Source organism: Camelina sativa, chromosome 1, assembly GCF_030686135.1.
Source record: "Camelina sativa cultivar CO46 ecotype springtype chromosome 1, ASM3068613v1".
Taxonomy (NCBI): domain Eukaryota; kingdom Viridiplantae; phylum Streptophyta; class Magnoliopsida; order Brassicales; family Brassicaceae; genus Camelina; species Camelina sativa.
Window position 1 is genome coordinate 17,200,087 of NC_141880.1, and position 20,913 is coordinate 17,220,999.

General features: G+C 37.4%; 1 protein-coding gene and 3 pseudogenes across 2 annotated transcripts; 1 reads left to right on the forward strand and 3 right to left on the reverse strand.

Annotated features, from left to right (window-relative positions):
• Window positions 1–82: 82 nt before the first annotated feature.
• Window positions 83–8,993, forward strand: LOC104709544 (putative F-box protein At2g04810; annotated as a pseudogene).
• On the reverse strand, window positions 2,132–8,628 carry LOC147950035 (uncharacterized; annotated as a pseudogene).
• Window positions 8,994–9,105: 112 nt separating the features above from the next.
• Window positions 9,106–12,072, reverse strand: LOC109124504 (threonine--tRNA ligase, chloroplastic/mitochondrial 2). 2 transcript variants are annotated; one of them, XM_087460324.1, is made up of 8 exons: window positions 11,658–12,072; window positions 11,299–11,445; window positions 11,074–11,221; window positions 10,713–10,966; window positions 10,258–10,635; window positions 9,864–10,172; window positions 9,586–9,786; window positions 9,106–9,504 (listed from the first exon to the last, which is right to left on the reverse strand). In XM_087460324.1, exons 1-8 carry the CDS (start codon window positions 11,910–11,912, stop codon window positions 9,244–9,246), a joined length of 1,953 nt encoding a protein of 650 aa, XP_087316450.1. In that variant the 5' UTR covers window positions 11,913–12,072; the 3' UTR covers window positions 9,106–9,243. The 2 variants fall into 2 exon arrangements, with proteins under 2 accessions (XP_087316450.1, XP_087316455.1); XM_087460329.1 differs by having other exon boundaries at window positions 10,713–10,983.
• Window positions 12,073–17,461: 5,389 nt separating this feature from the next.
• On the reverse strand, window positions 17,462–18,095 carry LOC104709561 (putative F-box protein At3g23950 pseudogene; annotated as a pseudogene).
• Between the last annotated feature and the right edge of the window lie 2,818 nt (window positions 18,096–20,913).

The following is a 20,913-nucleotide window of genomic DNA, read 5'->3' on the forward strand; positions in this document are numbered from 1 at the left end:
CCCATTAGTTAAGACTTAAGAATAAAAAAACCCTAGCTAGTGTGATCGATAAAGTAGACTGAAGGAAGACATGGGGAACGGCGTGATGAGAAAGGAGAATAAGAGACCAAGAGTGTCTAGATATGCCGATTGGTCCAACCTTTACCCCGATGTTTTGCGCAAGATCTTCGAAACCTTAAGGAACCCTGTTGATTCACACCGAGCAAAAAGAGTTTGTTCGAATTGGTACTCAGTGTGGAAAACATGCGCGAACAAGCCCCCATGTCCAAGGCGGATCATACACCTAGGTGATTCTCCCACCGTAGAAGAAAGCATAGTAAAACTCGGAGGGCTCACCCACAATAGCTATTGTATGGCTAGCTTCGGAAACTGGCTCCTCATGGTTGATCCTTATCTCAAATTATATATTTTTAACTTGTCAACGCGGACAAGGATCAATCTTCCATCAATGCAGTCACCAATACGTGGCGGGAAAGTAACCTTGAAATCTGAAGAAGGACTGTGCATGGTGCTGTGGGTTAACGAGACAATGGGTGATTATGTGGTTGGTTGGACTTTCAAACAGCATTACTTGTTCACATGCAAGAAAGCAGATGGTTCGTGGTGTAATCTGAATCACAATGGGGAAGTATGGTTTTGTTTGACATGGCTTGTCAGAGCGATAAGCTTTATCTGTACCCAGCTAATCATCTCATCAGGGTTTTCGATTTCTCTGGAAACTATCCCATAGAGAAAAACTCCGAGAACCCCTACTTTAAACATCCTTTTGACTTCGTTGAGCAAGAGTGGGAATACGTTTGGAAGAGGAAGATAGCGATTCGTGAATCAGGTGAGGTTCTGATCATCTTGAGCCTTAAACAAGTGTTGTATGAAGAGGCACTTTTGTTTTACATCTTTAAGATGAATCTTGAGAGTTTCAAGTGGGAAAGAGTTTATTCTATTGGAGATGAGAAGTTGAGTTTTGGTCATGGGGTTACAGTAGCTCTTTCTCTTGAAGATTTGGGTTGTGGAATCAAGTGTGATTCTATCTATTTCGTCGACAAAGATATTGCCACAGGTATAGTAGAATGGCCTAAGAAAATCTATTTTTCCATAAACGAAACTCAGTGGATTATATAGGATTGAAAAACTTGAAAGTAAGAACATATTTTCCTATTGATTTAGAAAACTTCTCAAAAACTAAATCTCTCAAGTCACACAGAACACATTTCTATTGACCTCTCTATTTATAATGAATTAGACAACTCCTAATTCTAATAGGATTACAACACAAAGCCTTATCTAATAAGCTCCTCCTTATAAAACACTTGTTTTTGCATCCTTATCTCTTATCTCCTCAAGCACCTTCTTAATGAGATAAATTCAAATACAAGTTGGAATTATCCAACATTCTCTCCCGTAATTCCAACATGAACTCCGGAAGCTTAATCTCCTCAACTCCGAGTAAACTCCTCATTTCCTTGAATTTAATCCGACCTAAAGGTTTTGTAAGTATGTTCGCTTTTTTCTCCTCTCCTGGCACATGATCAACTTCAATTTGATCATTCTCTACATACTCTCGAATGAAATGGTACTTGGCAAGCATATGCTTCGTCCTCCCATGAAAAACTGGGTTCTTGGTTAGAGCTATGACTGCTTTATTATCAACTCTAAGTAGGATCTTCTCTCCTTGAAAGCTTAGTATTTCACTCAATAATTCTTTAAGCCATATTGCTTGTTTGGCAGCTTTCGTAGCGGCCATGAATTCTGCTTCGCACGATGACAATGCCACAGTCGGCTGTTTCTGTGTTGTCCACGTAATCGGTGATGAGCCATAGTAGAAAACATGTCCTGTGGCGCTCCTTCCATCGTCGATGTCAATGTTGTGACTGCTGTCACTGTATCTGGTGATCCTTCTTGATCCATCCTTCTTGAAAAACAAACTGTAACATGTAGTTCCCTTTACATACCTTAGGACATGTTTGATAGCTTGCCCGTGAGACACTCTTGGACTCTGCATATAGCGGCTAAGAACTCCAACTGTAAAAGACAAATCTGGTCTTGTATGAAGAAGATATCGCAAACATCCTATAGTTCTTTTGTATCTAGTTGCATCGATCTCTTTCTCTTTCTCTGCTTTCGACAAACTCAGTCACGGCTCCATCGGTTCATGAGTCGAGTTGCAGGAACCCATCCCTGCATCAATAAGGATTCCTTGAGCGTATCCCTCTTGTTTTATCCTTATTCCATTCGTTCCTTGAATGACTTCTATGCCAAGATAATACGTTAATTTTCCTAGATCCGACATCTCAAATCTTCTTGACATATCCTCCTTGAACCGTCTAATGATACTGAGTGAGGTTCCTGTAACGAACAGATCATCAACATAGATAGCTACAATCAAGAACTCCTTCTCCTCTTTCTTGCGATAAATTGTTGGTTCCTTCACACACTTCTTGAAGTTCATTTCCTTAAGAACTTGATCAAGCTTTAAATTCCACGCTCTAAGAGCTTGACGAAGTCCGTACAAGGCTTTATGAAGCTTATACACTCGATCCTCTTCTCCCTTCTTCTCGAACCCCTCAGGTTGAGTAACATAGACCAATTCCTTTAGCTCACCATTGAGAAAAGCTGTCTTCACATCTAAGTGGTGAATCTCCCAACCTCTTGTTGCCGCAAGTGCTATCAGTAGCCTTATAGTTTCGACTCTTGCTACCGGAGCAAACACCTCGTCGAAGTCTATGCCTTGTTGTTGCACATATCCTTTTGCAACTAACCTCGCCTTAAACTTATTCACCGAACCATCAGCCTTTCTTTTGAGTTTATAGATCCATCTAACTCCTATAAGTTTAACTCCGACTGGTCTGTCTACAAGCTCCCATGTGTTGTTCCTTATGATCGAATCTATTTCAGCCTTCATAGCATCAATCCATTCTTTTATCTTTCCAGATTCAAAATAGTTTTATGGTTCTCCATCTATTGTTAGGAACAAACTGCAACTCTCTGCTTCTGCAAATAAGATATAGTCATTGAGATAAACTGGTTTTGTTACCACACGACAAGACCTAGGTACCAAGGGTTGTACCGCGACTTGTTGACCTTGAACTTGGTTTTCGACAATCTCATCACCCACATTGTCCTCTCCGTTTTCTTGCTCCTCCTCGTTATCATGATTTATAGCTTCTTGGTCTGCATTTTGCTGATCGTTGTCTTGATCATTGTCGTGTCCACCACCAACTTCTATAAAACCGTCTTGAAAGAGTTTAAATGCTCCTGGTTCACCTTCTGACTCAACTGCCGTAGATGACCAGTCCCAAGCCTTATTTTCATCAAAAATAACATCTCTACTAACCACTACTCTCTTGGCAATCGAATCATAGAGTCTATAAGCTTTAGAACAAGGTTCTGTGCCAAGATTGATCACTTTCCTTGATCTATCATCTAGCTTTTTCAATTGTGGTCCATTGACCTTTGCATACGCAACACACTCGAACACTCTCAAGTGTTCAATGTTCGGTTTCTTGGACATAAAACACTCATATGGGGTTTGACCGTTCAGTGCTTTTGTGGGTACTCGATTAATGAGGTAAGTCGAATGACGTACAGCTTCTCCCCACATATCATTCGGGATCATCATCCCCTTCATCAAACTTCTTGTCATCTCCATCAAAGTGCGGTTTCTTCTCTCTACCACACAGTTTTGCTGTGGTGTATATGGTGCAGTCAAGTGTCTAGTAATGCCATTCTCCTCACAGAACCGATTAAACTTACCTGAAGTGAACTCTCCTCCTCTATCGGTTCGAAAAGTCTTAATATCCAACCTACTATGTTTCTCAACAAAGTCTTTAAATCGTTTAAAGTGTTCAAAGGCTTCACTCTTTTCCCTTAGCAACATCGTCCACATGTACCTAGAGAAATCGTCAATTAGCACAAAACATAGCGGTTGTTGGCTGGTGTTTGTGGTGAAATAGGACCACACAAGTCTCCGTGAACCAACTCCAATGGTTGCGATGCACGAAAACTAGTTTTAACCGGGAAAGGACCTCTTGTTTGCTTCCCTGCTAGACACACATCACACATATCCTTCTCATGAATCATGTGTGGCATTCCTACAACCATATCCTGTTGAACCATATTCTTCATGACAGTGAAACTTACATGCCCAAGCCGACCATGCCAACGCCATGTAGCCTCATCACTGTCGATCTGCAGACACATTGGTAAACTAATCTCCATCAGAGTCTTGTACAAACGGTTTGATGACCTGGTAACTCTTACAAGCAGCCTTCCACATGGGTCTAGAAGTGTTAGAAAATCCTTTTTCATGTTCACCTCACACCCTCCTTCTGTTGCTTGTCCTAAACTCAATATGTTGTACTTCAGTTTGGGTATATAGTAGATTTCTTAGAGTGCTCTTATTTCGCCTGTTTTGCAAACAAAGTTAATAGTTCCCTTCCCAACAATATCAACATATGAGCCATCACCAAACCTCACTTTTTCCTTAATCCTCTCGTCCAAACTGCAAAAGAATTCTCTGTTTCCTGACATGTGATTACTTGCTCCATTATCTAAATACCAAACACATGCATTGCCTTTGTTGATATCGTAATTTTCTGGAATCACCACTACAAGAAAACATGGATTTACCGACTACAAAAACAGTCACTATACACTCGCTAACTACTTAGTCACGACTGATTGGCGACTGACATACGTAGTCGCTAAACAGTGCGTCGCTAAAAAAATCAGTCGCTAAAAAGTCACTATGGAGCTACTAATTGGCGACTGATAATTGGGGTCGTTCTTCCCTCGCCAAACAGTGCTAAAGTTGCGACTGAATTGCAACACTTTAGCGACTGATATGTTACTCATTTGCGACTGTTTGGGTACTGTTTTGTTTACGTTTTGGTGACTTTTTTGCGACTGTTTAATTATCATGTTTTTAAAAAAATTCTGGTAAAAATTCATTATTTGATTTTGTAATACCAAAACTGATTAAGAAAACATGTATTAAAACATAACAAATATGAAATTAAACAAAGACATAATTACCATGTTTTTACAAAATTTGCAAAAGTTCCAAAAAACATCCAAGTATCCAAGCAAATAAACAAGCAAATATTACATGAGGGAACCTAACTTTGAAATCAGCACGGTTTGAGTCATTGGTTTGAGACTCGAGGAAGGCGACATAGTTTGGGTTAGTCCTGAGGAAGATCACCAAGCGTGAGATCTCTGCTTGTTGCTCAGATGCAACCCGTAAAGCCTCAGCTGCAACCCGTGAAGCCTCTGCGTCACGCTCTGCTTGTAGAGATGCTTGTTCCTCTATCTTGCGGTTAGCGTCTTCAAGCTGTTGTTGCAGGGTTGTGAAATTAGAAGAGCTTCCAGGGTACTTCCGCTTCCCGTTGATGTAACTTCCTAGGCTTCCAACTCCAAAGTATGTTCCTCTATCATTTATGTAAGTAGACTCCATACACAAAACAGAGAGAAAAAGTTATTATAATTACTTAACAATGAAAAACTTAATAGCTTATTAGAAAGATGCAAATTACCTGAAGAAAGAGCTCATCATCCTCCTCGTGAGATAGCTCTGATCGATGTGAAGTACCATCTGAAGACTCACCATTATCCTGAGCAGCCAACTTAGCTTCCATTCTTTTCTTATATGCCTCATGAACTGCTTGCGCTTTCTTATCCACAAAAGTACCATCTTTTTTGGTATGAGTCCTGAGAAAAACTTCAGGAATAGTTTGCGGTCTTCCCAATTCTACTTCCTGAAATGTTAGACAATGAAAAGGTTAGGAACCATTTGATGTCAAGTAATTAAACAATGAAAAGGTTATGATGTAATTCACCATCTCTTGTTCGATTTGTAAGTAAGACTTCGGCCCTGATACATGCTATGAGGGCCAAGACCATTACGGTCAGACATTCGAGCTGCTGAAGTGGTTGCACTCTTTGCCATGGCTTCTTCTGTGTTTCAATAGTCACACATTTCTTTCCAAATAGTTCTCTCAATCCACCTCGGTTTCACTTCCTCTCGCTGAGCTGCTGCCTTGGAAACCATGTCTTTCATACGGTTTTGACAAATGCTATAGAACTTTGCTTGAACCACACCGGTTAGAGAGGGATCCCAGGTGTGTGTTTTCTACAAAAGAAGACTAGTGTTAGTGTAAAAAAAACCAAGAAAAAAAATTATAAATACAGAAATCAAATTGAAAGGAGTAGAAGTTTACCGCGAATTCCAAGAAGTAACCTTCTCTTCTTGCATTCGGAACACAACCCCAACTGTAATATGGACCATCAAACTTGTTTGTAAACACTTTTGTAATCTTTCGGGTAAGTGATGACTTGTCTTTACCAAACCATCAAACACAAACAAATCGATCAATCAAGTAAAATTCTAATCACAAACAAACACAAACAATCCAAAATACAGAATTCTAATCCAAATTCTAATCACAAACAAACAAACACAATCAAATTCTAATCCAAAATACAAAATTCTAATCCAAATTCTTACCAAGTGGTTCCACGCTCTAATGAGGGAGTGAGGACAGTGGTATACTTCTCACGACTTGGTTGGACAAGCATGTCATGTAAAGAAGCGAGTACATCAGCTGGGAAATTTGATTCCCTTGCACTGTCATCCTCAGAATCAGCCTCTTCCTCATGTGAGTTTTGCGCTTGAGAACTGTGAAGCGGTGCAGAAGCTGCTCGAGGTTGACCAGGTTGAGAAGAGGGTGGTCGATGAGACTGTCGAGGTAGAGGAGAATCTCGAGGTAGATTCGAGACTTGAGTAGACTGACGACGATGATTTGTGACTGACGGTTGAGGAGACTCTCGAAGTTGACTCGAGAATTCTGGTGGATTCGTCGCGGAGGCGAGGTTGAGGAAAAGGACGCCTGGTTGGATCTTCGCCGAAAGGGGATGTTCCGGGAAAGCTCCTCGAGTGCTGGAATAATTTGTCGGAGGTGGATAGTCTCGGTAAGAAGGTGTAGGTCTCGCTGGAGGCTGGAGGATTGGGACAGGAGTTCCCTGAGAATCAGTCTCTAGAACTCGATGGTTCGCCGGTGTGAAGGTATACTGGGGAGGAAGATTGGTGGGTCTGTGATTCGCCGTTTGTGACATTCCAAAGGTTCGATTAGAGGGGTTTCTTCTTCCTCCGCCTCTTTTCTTTACTCTAGCCGTCAAGGGTTTACGGTTTCGTCGAGTGAGAGGAAGAAGGAGGGTTTACGGTTTAGATCTAGGGTTTTGAGGTTTCGCCTTTTCGTCTCGAAGAAGAAGAAGAAGAAGAAATTGAGAAAAGAAATGTAAGATTAGGGTTTGTTCGGGGAAGAAAACGAAAAAATGGGTTTTCGTGTTTTGTCACGGCCTAAATTGTGTTAAGGCCCAAATTTATTAAAGCAGTCGCTAAATAGTAGCTCATTAGTCGCAAACTTTTAGCGACTGTCAAACTGGTCTCCAAATTAGTCGCAAATTGGCGACTACAGTAGGAAAATATGCATCAGTCTCCAATTAGCGTCTACTAGGCGACTGTTTTATTTTAGTAGCCATCCAGTAGCTAAACAATCCCAATTCAGTCGCTAAATTTAGCGACTGTGTTTTTAGTCGCAAATTGCAGTAACCAATTCCATGTTTTCTTGTAGTGCACCTTATCTTCATTGAGGAAAACAACTTCATGCATATAGAGTACATCTGCTGCATGTGTCTCATTTAGATTTGATTCTTGGTTTTGGTTATACTCTGTATCGGTTTGTTGGTGCAAGTCGTCGCATAATGACCAGGTTTGTCGCATCTCCAACAAATTACTTTAGATAGATATTTCTTCGGTTGTTTTTGGTTCTCTTTTGTGGTTTCTCCTCCTTGGTTTTGGCCGTTGAATCTCCCTCGACCCCTGCCTCTACCGAAACCACCTCTGCCAAAATTGCCTCTACCGTAGCTTCCTCTACCATAGTTGCCTCTACCTCTAGATCCTCCTCTAAAACCGCCATATCCTCCACGATTATTAGAGGTATTAGTAAACATCAACTTCCCTTGATCTTCGACTGGACTAACTTCACCAATTCGTTCCTCATAAGCTTTTAGTCTTCCCACAATATCCACAAACGTTGTTGTGTTTAAATAAAGGACTTGTTCTAGAGAAGCTACCATATGGATAAACTTTGCTCTAGGCAATCCTGTGAGAAACTTCTTTACAAGTTTCGGTTCTTCGATGGTCTCTCCCAAAGAAGCTGACTGCGATGTAATCCCTGAGATCTTCCCAACAAAGTCATCTACCGAATCTGATTCACTCATCTTTAAACGCTCTAGTTCTGCTAACAAGGTTTGAAGTCTTGCCTCCTTTACACGTTCCGCTCCTTGGTGACGTGATCGAATGGCACACCAAAGTGATTTGGCTGAATCTTGCTCTCCTATTTGCAAGATAAGTGACTCTGGAACAGACTGAAACAGAAGGGCAGTCGCAATATCATTCTTCTTTTCATATGTGGCTCCAGGTTCGATTACATCCCACACTTCGCTGACTCGAAGTATGATCTTCATCCTCATCGACCAGACTGTGTAATTAGTTGGTGTGAGTAAAGGACATTGGATTGATGGTGCTCCAAGGTCCTTTGTTCGTAACGGTGGATTTGGTTCGGCTGCCATGCTTATCTCGAATCTTCTCCACCGATTTTTAGATCAGCAACACAACCTTGCTCTGCTACCAAATATAGGATTGAAAAACTTGAAAGTAAGAACACCTTTTCTTATTGATTTAGAAAACTTCTCAAAAACTAAATCTCTCTCAAGTCACACAAAACACCTCTCTATTGACCTCTCTATTTATAATGAATTAGACAACTCCTAATTCTAATAGGATTACAACACAAAGCCTTATCTAATAAGCTCCTTCTTATAGAACACTTGTTTGTGCATCCTTATCTCTTATCTCCTCAAGCACCTTCTTAATGAGATAACTTCAAATACAAGTTGGAATTATCCAACAGTATATTGGGGGAGTTGCTTATTAGGAGTTGGTATTATTCATTATTACCAACTGTTTTGATATGTCATTTGAAACTTATCCACTAGAAAGTTGAATATGAAATGTGAAGAACCAAAGATGCTACTTGATCCTCCAAATCTTTAAAAGTGTTTGTGTCATAACAAAACTTATCGACAAGTCTTACATTTGTTTAAGGTACAAAAAGGATACAAAGATAAATAAATAAATTCTTAACAGATCAATTTGTAGTCTCTCTAGCTACTCTTACATCAATGTTACAGAGCAGTTCTGGTTTCAACTGCAATGTTGATTTTGTTGATGAAGTCATCAACAGGAATGGTTCCAAGCTCTCCTCCAAACCTTGATCTAACGGTAACAGTTCCAGTCTCGACTTCCTTAGGGCCTACAACCGCCATTAACGGGATCTTTTGTGTCTCTGCGTTCCTTATGAGTTTCGGCAATCTCTCCCCATGGCACAACTCTGCCCTCACTCCACAAGCTCTCAGTTTCTTACTCACTTCCTTGCAGAACTCCAACTGCAAACCCCTCATTAAGTCAGAACTTGAAGTTGAGACAAAAGTTTTTCATCAAGGAATTAAGAGACGGCAGAAGTTAACCTGATTGTCTGTGACAGGTAAAACCCGGACTTGCACAGGAGAAAGCCATAGGGGAAAGTCCCCTGCATAGTGTTCTATGAGAACCCCGAAAAATCTTTCTAATGATCCCAATACCGCTCTGTGGATCATTATAGGACGTTTCTTGTCTGAGTTCGTGTCTACATAAGTAATGTCAAATCGCTGAGGAAGATTGAAGTCGACCTGCGTGCCAATAAGAACAGGTTAACAAAAAGAAGTTGCCTGGGATTTAATTACAAGAGTAGTTGAAACTTTCTTACCTGTATAGTTGAGCACTGCCATTTTCTTCCTAATGCATCTTCAATCTTAAGGTCGATCTTTGGGCCATAAAAGGCACCACCTCCTTCATCAACCTCATAGCTCCATCCCTTATCATCTAAAGCATCCCTAAGGGCACACGTTGCCTTTTCCCATATATCATCACCTCCAACTGATTTTTCAGGTCTAGTTGATAAGTTAACCTCATACTTGTTGAACCCAAACCTCGACAATATCTCTTCTGTGAGATCTAGGACACCTCTGATCTCATCTTTGATCTGATACTCTAAACAAAATATGTGTGCATCGTCCTGGCAAAGCAAAGGTTGGTTAAGTAAATTCCTAGTACTTTATAATATTCGGGTTAACTATTAGATTAAAGACGTCTGAGGTAACCTGTGTGAAGCCTCTGACTCGGAAAAGGCCGTGTAAGCTACCAGACAACTCGTATCTGTAAACTGTACCAAGTTCTGCAACTCTTATGGGCAAATCTCTATATGATTGTCGCTTTCTTTGGTAAAGCAAGATGTGGTAAGGGCAATTCATGGGTCGGAGTTGATATAGCTCATCCTCAATCTCCATTTGATCGTACATATTCTCTCTGTAGAAGTCCAAGTGACCACTGATCTTCCACAGATCAGCTTTGGCGACATGAGGGGTATAGATCAAATCATAACCATGTTCAACATGCATCTTCTTCCACGACTCTTCAATAATGTTTCTAACAATCGCACCTTTCGGATGCCAAAAGACTAATCCTCCTCCAGCTTCATCCTGCAGTGAAAATGCTTATGCAACGATTTCCCAAAAGTCTAATATCATTTTGAAACTGAATGAAAGCTTGGCTATACCTGGATGGAAAACAGATCGAGGTCTTGGCCAATGCGCCTATGATCTCGACGTTTAGCTTCTTCTTTGAAATGAAGATATGCTTTTAGTTGTTCTTCACTCTCCCATGCAGTTCCATATATCCTCTGAAGCATTTGTCTCTTTTCATCTCCTCTCCAGTAAGCACCAGCAACAGATTCTAGTTCGACAGCTTTCTTGTTTATCTTCCCTGTGGTCTCGACATGAGGACCAGCACAAAGATCCCACCATTCATTACCTAGATGGGCATTCGAACTGGCATAAGATGGGAGACAAGCTATTACCAAAACCAAATTACAAACAAATTAAAGAACTAAAAAAACCAAGCAAGAAGCTACAGCGTACCAATATGATAAACTGTAATAGGTTCTTCCTTAATACCCTCCAAAATCTCCATCTTATAAGGCTCGTTTATCGACATGATCCTTTTCTGCGCTTCTTCTCTAGAAACTTCTTCTCTTAAAAGTGGTAAATTCCGACTAATAATACGATCCTACCACATGAATACTTCAAAATATCAACAAACATTAACCCCTTAAAAGACTTCATCAGAAGAAGAAAAAAACTCACCATCTCTTTCTTGATCCTCTTAAGGTCTTTATCTGTTAGAGGCTCCATATCAAAATCGTAGTAGAAACCGTTATCAATCCATGGACCTATAGTCACTTTGGCATCAGGGAAGAGTTTCTGAACTGCCATAGCCATCACATGTGCACACTGTATCCACATAAATCACTCTAATTCAGCTCAATAAGCATAAAGCCTCAACATTTCACATGCAAATGGAATCAGAATCCAAACTTTTGCAAAACCCAACTTTGATTACAATATAGAAGTTAAGAAATTGATCAAATTTAACAGTTCTCCTAAATTCCACTAATCGAACTCAGACTCCCAAAACCAGAAACAGAGCCAACATAAGTGTGTACCGTGTGGCGAATTTTGAGCAGCTTATCGGATGATTCGTTACTAGGAAGCGGTACCGTTGCTGGTTCTGTTTTTTTAGGTCCGGTGCTGGAGATAGCCGGCTCGGTGGCGACGGCGAAGACGGTGGAGAACCCATGTCGCTGCCTTGGCCAGAATCGCCGAGTGGGAACGTAAACGAACCGTTTAAGAGAAGAAGTGAAGGAAGAGGGTTTGGAGAGGAAGGAGGAAGAGAAGAGAAGAGAATGAGAAGAGGCCATTAGTGTGACAAGAGACCCCCGCGAGAATGAGAATTCGCAGTGAGTTTATGGAAGAATCTGTGGTGGAAGTTTCTCTTTATAAGTGGATTGATGAATGGAGGAGAAACATAAGAACCACGTTTGCGTTTTGTTTTACAATCCTGATAAATTGCGTTTTCACAGTTTTTCTTCTTTGTAAACGAACATGATTATAAACCGAACCAATTATTTTAGAATAATTATGAACATTGAAAATTTAGAATAATTATGAACATTGAAAATTTAGGGGGTGTTATTGGATAGAGGTATTTAATGGATTTGAATTATTAGTGGATTCTAAAGTTCAATGGTTTTCTAATGCATTAGATTTGATGTCATTATAAGTAGATTTGAAAAGCATAACTGATGGATTTTAAAGTCATTATTAGTAGATTTTATTATTTTTTTTAAGTTAAATAAAAAATAAAAAAAAAACTACCCATAAATTATGTTGTGGACTAATAAAATAAACTACCCATAAAACTAATGTCAGAATTAAATAACTTCACTTACTATAATGTTACAAATTTTGTAAACACAAAATGAATCAATTCGAAAATCTTTTAGAACCTGCTAATTGGAAAGAGAGATTAGTAAATCAGGAGAGATAATGATATAGCTCATCAATAGGGGTACATGTACATCATACAATGTTATGTCTTCAAACAAAATAATTCAGAATGCTTTCATATTCTATCGTCTGAGAATTTAAGTACGAAGACAAGTTTCAAATTTGCTAAGTAACACAAAACCACCACAGATGATGCATTTGTCAACGACAATTAATTAACAACACGATGGATGCTTCTTCATACAAACCATCATGGACATATAGCCTGTAAGTGGCATGAGAGTGAGATACATACAAAAAAAAATTCAGACTGAAGAGCTTAAATCTAAAAGAAGAAAAAGCAAAACTTAATGAGAACCACAAGATATATGGCTAAAGCCGCTAAACAAACCGATATACACAATAGTAACAGTGTATGGGTTATGCTAGTTGTTCTGGGAAACAAGAAACCAGAAAGACAGAATCTCATAGACAGCTAATCCTAATGTTAAATGTCAAACACAACTACAGCTGCTCTTATCTTTGGCAGTAGTTCAGGATAGGCTAAGTGAATAAAAAAAGGTAAAAGGTAAGCCTCGTCTGATATCTGAAATAGTACCCAAATTGGTGTTTTTGTCAACTGTTTGAGCAGTACTATGTTGCTCACCACCACAGAAGAGTTTGGAACCATACTGAATAGCTTTGCATATCTTATTTATAGCCTCAGTTTTGTTCAAATATAGGACTATAAGAGCAAGCTCGACTCTGGACAAATCAAATGTAGTCATGCTTTTTCTGTAAACAACAAAGAAGCCAAGATTCAACACACTTAACATGAGCTCAAACTAAACTATGAAACAAAATCAAGAAACATACTCCATAAGAGAAAAATGTGGATGGATCCTTTATGTTCCCTACTCCTAAATTAAACCCAGAAAACGTTAGAGATATAGGAAAAAATTCACCCTTTTAACCAAGCCACGTATGATTAACGAAAAACAGAGGAAAAATGTTAGCTTTTATCAATTTCAAGCCAAAATAAAAATACCTAGATTCAATAGGCAAAAAATAAGAATCCCAAATCCAATTTTACAGTATTACACATCCAAATCATCAAACACGTCAGAAATTTTTTAATCATACCTTAAAATTGTTGGATAATGGCACAACCATTGTCAACGATCTGAAAGTAGCCTTCGCCATAGGCTCAGAGTCAGAAGTTGATCTCTATAATGATGGCTCCGGTGTCGAGATTGTTCTCCAAAAGCTTCGAGAATAGCCGAGGAGAGGTATAAGATTACTTGACGGGAGCAAATTCTAGTAGCTCGTGGAGACGAATCTGCTTTTATTTCTTTCTTTGATTATGAGAGAGAAGAGATATGAAATACTTGAGAAGAATGCTGGATTGTGTTTGTTCACGTTTTTTAAAGAAAAGTACAATGAAATCCAAAATGACACAAAATCAAATCCATATTGAATAACAGTGTTTTAAACGTACTTTAGAATACACAAAACAAATACATAATCCAATAACGGGATATTTTAATGGATTTTACCAAATACACAATTGAATAACAACAGATTTCAAAATACATCCAATACTTTTAAAAACCACAATCCAAAAACACCCACTTAGTTTTTAGTAGTTAACCCTAATTTTCTTATCTTATACTATAAAGCACAAGTCACATATCCAATAGAAATATGCCACATAAGATTTGTTTTCAATTTTTAAAATTAACTAAAATTAGTAAAAAATATATTCTCTACTTAAAAAAAAATTAACGTAACTTTCTCAGATTTTTTTTTACATATTTAATAAAATGTTATGAAACAAAACTCAGAAAATCCCTAAACTATTTTTCAAACTGCCATATCTTCCTCTCTTTTTTTTTGTCAAAACGTAGATTAAAACATAGATCAAATGTTACAAAGGAAAGAGACAACAATGCCTCTTTTGCTGCCTTATCGGCTCGGAAGTTGTTTTCTCGTTTTACAAAGATGAAATCACAAACTAAGAAATCGAGAGATAGAGCAAGGATGTCGTGTTGAATCCCATAGAGTTCCTTCAGCTGGAACTCCGAATTGAGTGCTTTGATCAACTGCTGTGAATCTGAAGCAAAAGAAAGTTTCTGAAAACCAAGCTCCCGGGCATGGCGAAGAGCATGAAGCAAGGCCAAAGCTTCCGCCACTAGGGGGAGCTCACATTCGTCGCCACCGCTGTACCTTGTCTCTCAGAGGAGGGAAGGTGTTGCTCAAACATCCATCCAAAACCCGCTTGATTTGTTTCCTTATTCCACGCTGCATCAGAGAAACAGCTGATAATATTGGGATTTGAAAGGCTAGAATAGGTCGGTGGGGTTTGGGGATTGGGGCTTCTAGGGTAGATCTGAGCATTTACCCAGTTTCGGGCTTGGCTGATCACCTGAGTGGCAACCTCCTGACTAGGTGTTTGGGTCTGCTAAAAAATTCGTCTGTTTCTATTGGTCCATATCGCCCATAGGATCCAAGGGGAGATGGCGCCTTACGGCAATCCTGTCGGAGGTAAACAGCTTAGTTTATTCGCCGTCTCTAGTCCTTGTTGGAAGCTTATCAGTTGGGGGAGATTGAGATGATGCACTACTGGAAGTAAACCCCAGATTTCACTTGCAACAGGGCACTGAAAGAAGAGATGCAAAAGCGATTCCTCTTGATCACAGTGTGGACAGAAAGCCAACTGGTTGATGCCTCGGATCTGCAAGTTCTTTCCCACTGGTAATTCGTTGTTCATAGCTCTCCAGAGGAAGGTTTTAATCTTTGGTGCGCAATGTAGGTTCCAAATGTCTTAAAGCCACTTAAAATTAAGATGGGTGGGTGGTTGGGGTAGTTGGGTTAGAGAGTCTTTCATCATTAATGCTGAGTGGTATCATGTCTTTGCGCTGTACTCACCATCCTTAGTAGGCAGCCATAAAATTTTATCCTGAGCCCCCAATTTACTCAGTCTGAGAGAAAGAATATAGGATTCATATTGATGAAGGGTTTGGTGTATAAGATTTGAATCCCAATCTTTGGAGACAGGACACACAAGATCCTTAACAAGCATCTCTCTGTTTTGCTCCTCAGTATAATTCCTCTTTAAAAATGAAAAATCTAATTCACATTGTATCTTCTGCTTTCCATTAATTTTTTTCTCTCATATACATCGATTAAAAATTGTGTTGGAAAAAAATACTAATTGATCCAAGCTTATTGATGTTTTTTCGTCTTAGGGGGTGTTATTGGATTGTGGATTTTAAAGGAATTTGATGTATTTAGAAATCAAGTGTTATTCAATTTTGTATTTTATAAAAATCCATTAAAATCTAGTGTTATTTAATATCCACTGGATTTTGTGTGATTTTGGATTTCAACGTACTTTGATTCTAAAATACGAACAAACATAATACCACACTTTTCTCAAGCATTTCCTTTTGTTTTTCTCTCCCTCTCTCTTTAGATGGATCTCTAGCTTTTACCATATTATTGTTTGATTTTTTTTCTCAATCCTTTTATATAATCACACTTCTTCATCAGATCTGTGTTATTTTTTTTTTTTTTTTGTGTTCTATAACTTTTTTTCTGGGTTCATGATCTATAACTTTTTTTTTTTTGTGTTCATGATCTATAACTTTTTTTTTTTGGGTTCATAATCTATAACTTTTTTTTTTCTGGGTTCATGATCTATAACTTTTTTTTTCTGGGTTCATGATCTATAACTTTTTTTTCTAGGTTCATGATCTATAACTTTTTTTTTCTGGGTTCATGATATAATCACACTTTTTTTTTCTCAGTTCAATGTTTGTTTCTTCCGCCACAAACCCCATGTTAATTGAAGTCTTCCATGACCCTATGTAAAAGTCTTGATGTTTGTTAATTTAATATAATTTTGGTGTATAACACAGTTTATGGATAATTTTTTTTCTTTTTTTCTATAAATATTTTTTTAAAAAATCCATAACAATCACCAAAAATATATTATCAATGACTTTCAAATCCACCTTATATGCATTATAAAATCCACACAAATACATTAGACTTTTAAATCCACTAATGTCCTGGGTTAATTAAAATCCAATAACAGCCTATTAGATTCACTTCTCTTCATTTCAGATTTATTGTCTTTCTTTTTTCTTTTAATTTCAAATTTATTGTTTTCTTCTGAGTTTTATTTACCTATCTTCTCTTTATTTCAGATTCATAGTTCATTGTGTATTGAACAACACAAGAGAGAGCTCCCTGTGTATCTCCAAAATTTGTTTACTGTATGTATAAGAAGAGTTGTAAGTTTTTTTTTTAATGTTTTTATTACAAAACTCAGTTATATGTTATCGTTCATTATCGCACTAATTTAAAGAATTTGATTTATTGTCGCCTCAAACAATACTAAATTAATGTTTTCTTATCATTCTTAGAAGGGAGATTCATCAAAATTTAACATATGTTATTAGGGAAGTCATAACTCAAAAAACCAATGGAACCAGTCCATAAGACGGGCATAATACTAGTTTTAATTATAATCATGCTAATGATATAAATAGAATCAATTTTCTGAAACGTGAAAACGTGAAACTTTTGAATGGTTAAAAATAGCGGAGTGAACTTTTTAAAACATGAAGAAGTGGTATACCATCATACATCATCATTTTCAAAATGTATGAAAACAATTCATGTCATACTGCACCTGTTAAATTTAAGATGCAACCATCCATACACTTTCTATCGCCTTTGGATTATTTGTGAAGACTAAACACATGAGTTCTCAAGTTAAACAAGACCATGCCTTTCGTGTTCCTGCTCCACAAGTGGATGATCTCAGAGTTCAAAGGATGCATTATCACTGGGAAATAATGGACTCTAATTTGACCAAAGACACAAACTTCACTTCCCAAAAGTGCTGCCATGCCTCTGGACCTTCAGTGTATATGACCAGCCACCAAACCCGTAATACACCGCGCGGTGTTCATCAATCATCATTCTCGCGGAACTCGTTGATATACAAAATAGACCCTTCCGAGGTTGTGATTGTTCTCCTAAAACGCGGTATGTCATAATCTTGTCCACTATCAGGGAAATATACGGCACAACACCCATCAGCAGCAGCAGCATGACCACCATAGAAGTCGTAGGCTACAAAAGAACTGTTGATATTTGAATCCCAGAGGAGAATCTCATTCAAAGCAATCAACTTGTGCTGATTGAACCATAAGTTGAAGAAAACTAACATTTCGAGTTTCCCACTTCACTATATCAGATGAGTAAATCGCAAAATCGACTTTAGTAGCATCGCGAGTGATCATCCACACAACCTTGTAACTCACAACAACACCACTATGAATTTTTGTAACCAATCCAATATCGTTGAAACTATCGTACCTCCATAATTTCACAAGATCTTGGCGATAAAGTAAAGGAGAGAGCGGGATTTGAAACCATTCTTGTGACAAAGGGTTTCCAACGTAATACATAGGAGCTCCATCCCTAGCTTCTACGTAAATCAAGACCCATCCATCGGTGTTATACCTAAGACTAATAGCTTCTTGATTGTTGACTCGACAAAGAAACTCACCAAAGATCCTGGAGAACGAGTAAGCCCCCATGTTTTGCATCCATGGTGACCCAAGATTTCAAGTGCCAGTTTGTGTGGTCTTGTTTGGATGATTGACCATAAGACAGAGGAAGATCAGCTGAGAGAGATGAAGTGGGTTCGGAAGGAATTAGAGTCGATCAAAAGTTTCCATTCCTCGTTCACGTAATCTAAATTGCGCGATGCTCTTCAAGGGAAGTCGTACCAACACTTCAAATGCGACATCTGGAATATCCATTTCTGCTAACAAACAACATACATAACCAATGAATTGAAAAGCTCCAACAACAAATTTTTTAATATTTAAACAAACCAATAAAATTATAAACCATTATAAAATTAGGAAAACCAAAGAAGAACAAGTTTTTTTATAATATATAGTTATAAAGCAATTAAATATAGGGTTTCATTTTCATGTATATGAAAAGAAAAAAAAAATAAAAAATTAAACTAATCTACGTATAAATTTATCAAAAATCTAATATACGATATTTTTCCTTGCGACAAAGATTTGAGTTCTAGCGCATAAAACTGATCGCTTGTTTGGCAAATAAATGTTAGGATGATACTTGGATTCACGATTAAGTCATTCACCTTTCTAATTTAAATCAATCAAATAATAACATATCATATTAAATAAAAATCAAATCTATATTTTAAAAAAACTTTAACAAAAAATAGAAAATATTTAGTTAAGTAAATCGAAACAGACATGTAATCTATTTTAATTGTAAAATATAAACTTTTTAACCCAAACAGATATGTATTTTTTTCTAATTGTAAATTCTAAGCCTTAATTCTCATTTTTCAACCTAAACCGACATGTAATCTCTTTTAATTATAAGATCTAAATCCTAATTCTCATTTGTCAACTCAAACCGACATGTAATCTCTTTTAACTGTAAAATCTAAACCTTAATTCTCATTTGTCAACCCTAACCGATATAGAATTTCGTTTACTTATGAAATCTAAAACTTATTTATAAACACACACTGACATATAACCTAGTAAATTAAAATTCAATAATATATTTTAGTTTTAAATTTAAACTCATATTTTAAACACATTAATAATTTATATAAAGTATGACATTTGCATGGTGAATCTACATGTCATATGGTTGCAACCATGACTTCGATGCTACACACTATACAATTCTTCAATCCATGCATCTCAACCACAGACTCAAACTTTGCATGACTAGATGTCTGATAAGTCTGCGTCTTTTGAAATTCAGCACATGTCATAGTGCCATTTAAATTTGCAGAGTATGCAGAAAACGTGTCACACACCCAGGGACGGAGGCAGTGTAGAAGCATGTAAGTCAATTTATGCCAGTAAAATTTTAAAATTAGTTATTTTTTTTTGGAAAAAAATCAAATTGATCCTTGTAAAATAGCACAATTGACCATTGTAAAATCTTTTTTTTTATATAACAGAATTGACTCCTTAAAATTTTTTTTATCCTGATGAACCGATTTTCTAGCTCCGCCACTGCACACACCATGCACTTTCTGAATCCTACATGTTGAGCATCAAGAAAGAATTTATTTGTATGTTTAAGCAGTTTGTGATTCGCCATTAAAGCGGAACATGTAGGTCTTGGTCAATAGACTTAGTCTTCAATGTTGATCTCGATGGCAATCTTGTGCTGGTCAATCTCACCAAGGCGTTCAGGGTCTAAAATACTTGCACAAGCCTCTCAATGAATTTATGGCTTGTAATCCTCTATTGGGCAGATTGTTGTTTTCCCACAGTGTTCTTTTTGAAGAATTCCTGATTGCAGACATGTCGGAAAAGGTAGAAACACTCATGTACATCGAAGTGCAAATAGATCCAAAAATCACAAATAGAGTAATCAACTTATGGGTAGGGTAACTCTTTATAGTGTAACGTTCATAGCTCTATTAACTTCACACTTCAAAATAATCCAAAATAATTGTAAGCTTTTGGTTTGATATTTGTTCTGTCACTATATGAAATTCAGTAAAGCAAAGTTCAGTATCTCTTATATATTTAATATCTACGTTGTTATATATTGCAATATTTTTTCTAATGCTATAACAATATTGAGGAATTAATTTACAAACGTTAAAGTTAGGATACAATTTTTTAAAAATCGCAAAATTATTCTCAAGCTTTGACGTTTGTAAAAGAAAATGATCACTAAATTCTTCAAGTTTTGCAATTTTGTAAAATTATTCCTCAACTTTCATTTTTTCAATTAATTCTTTAAGTTTGCGTTGAAGCAAAAAAAAAAGTGTACTTTGTGGAAACAAAGAAGTCCATTCAAGGGCTTTTTCTAAAGAATTATCTCTGTTTATATGTTTGAACAATGTATTTATTTTGCAAATATGTATATAAATTATATACCGCTAAAAAGAAATCCCCTAATTTTCTGCTAAAAACGCAAATCCGTAATTTTCCTGCCAAAATTCAGAATTTATTATTTTCCCGCTAAAAACCGTAAATTTCCCGCCAAAAATGTAAATCCACAATTTTCCCGCCAAAATGCAAACCTGTAAATTTCCCGTCAAAATGAAAAATCCACAATTTTCTGCCAAAAACGCAAATCTGTAATTTTCCGCCAAAATCTCAAACCTACAATTTTCTCGCAAAAAAAAAGCAAACTCGTAATTTTCTGCCAAAATCCCAAATCCGTAATTTTCCCACCAAAACGCAAACCGGTAATTTTCTCATCAAAATCTCAAACACACAATTTTTCCGCCAAAAACGTAAACCCGTAATTTTCCCGCTAAAATGCAAATCCGTAATTTCCACTTAAAGTTATGTGATGTTGATGGTGATAATAATGATGATGGTGAAAAAG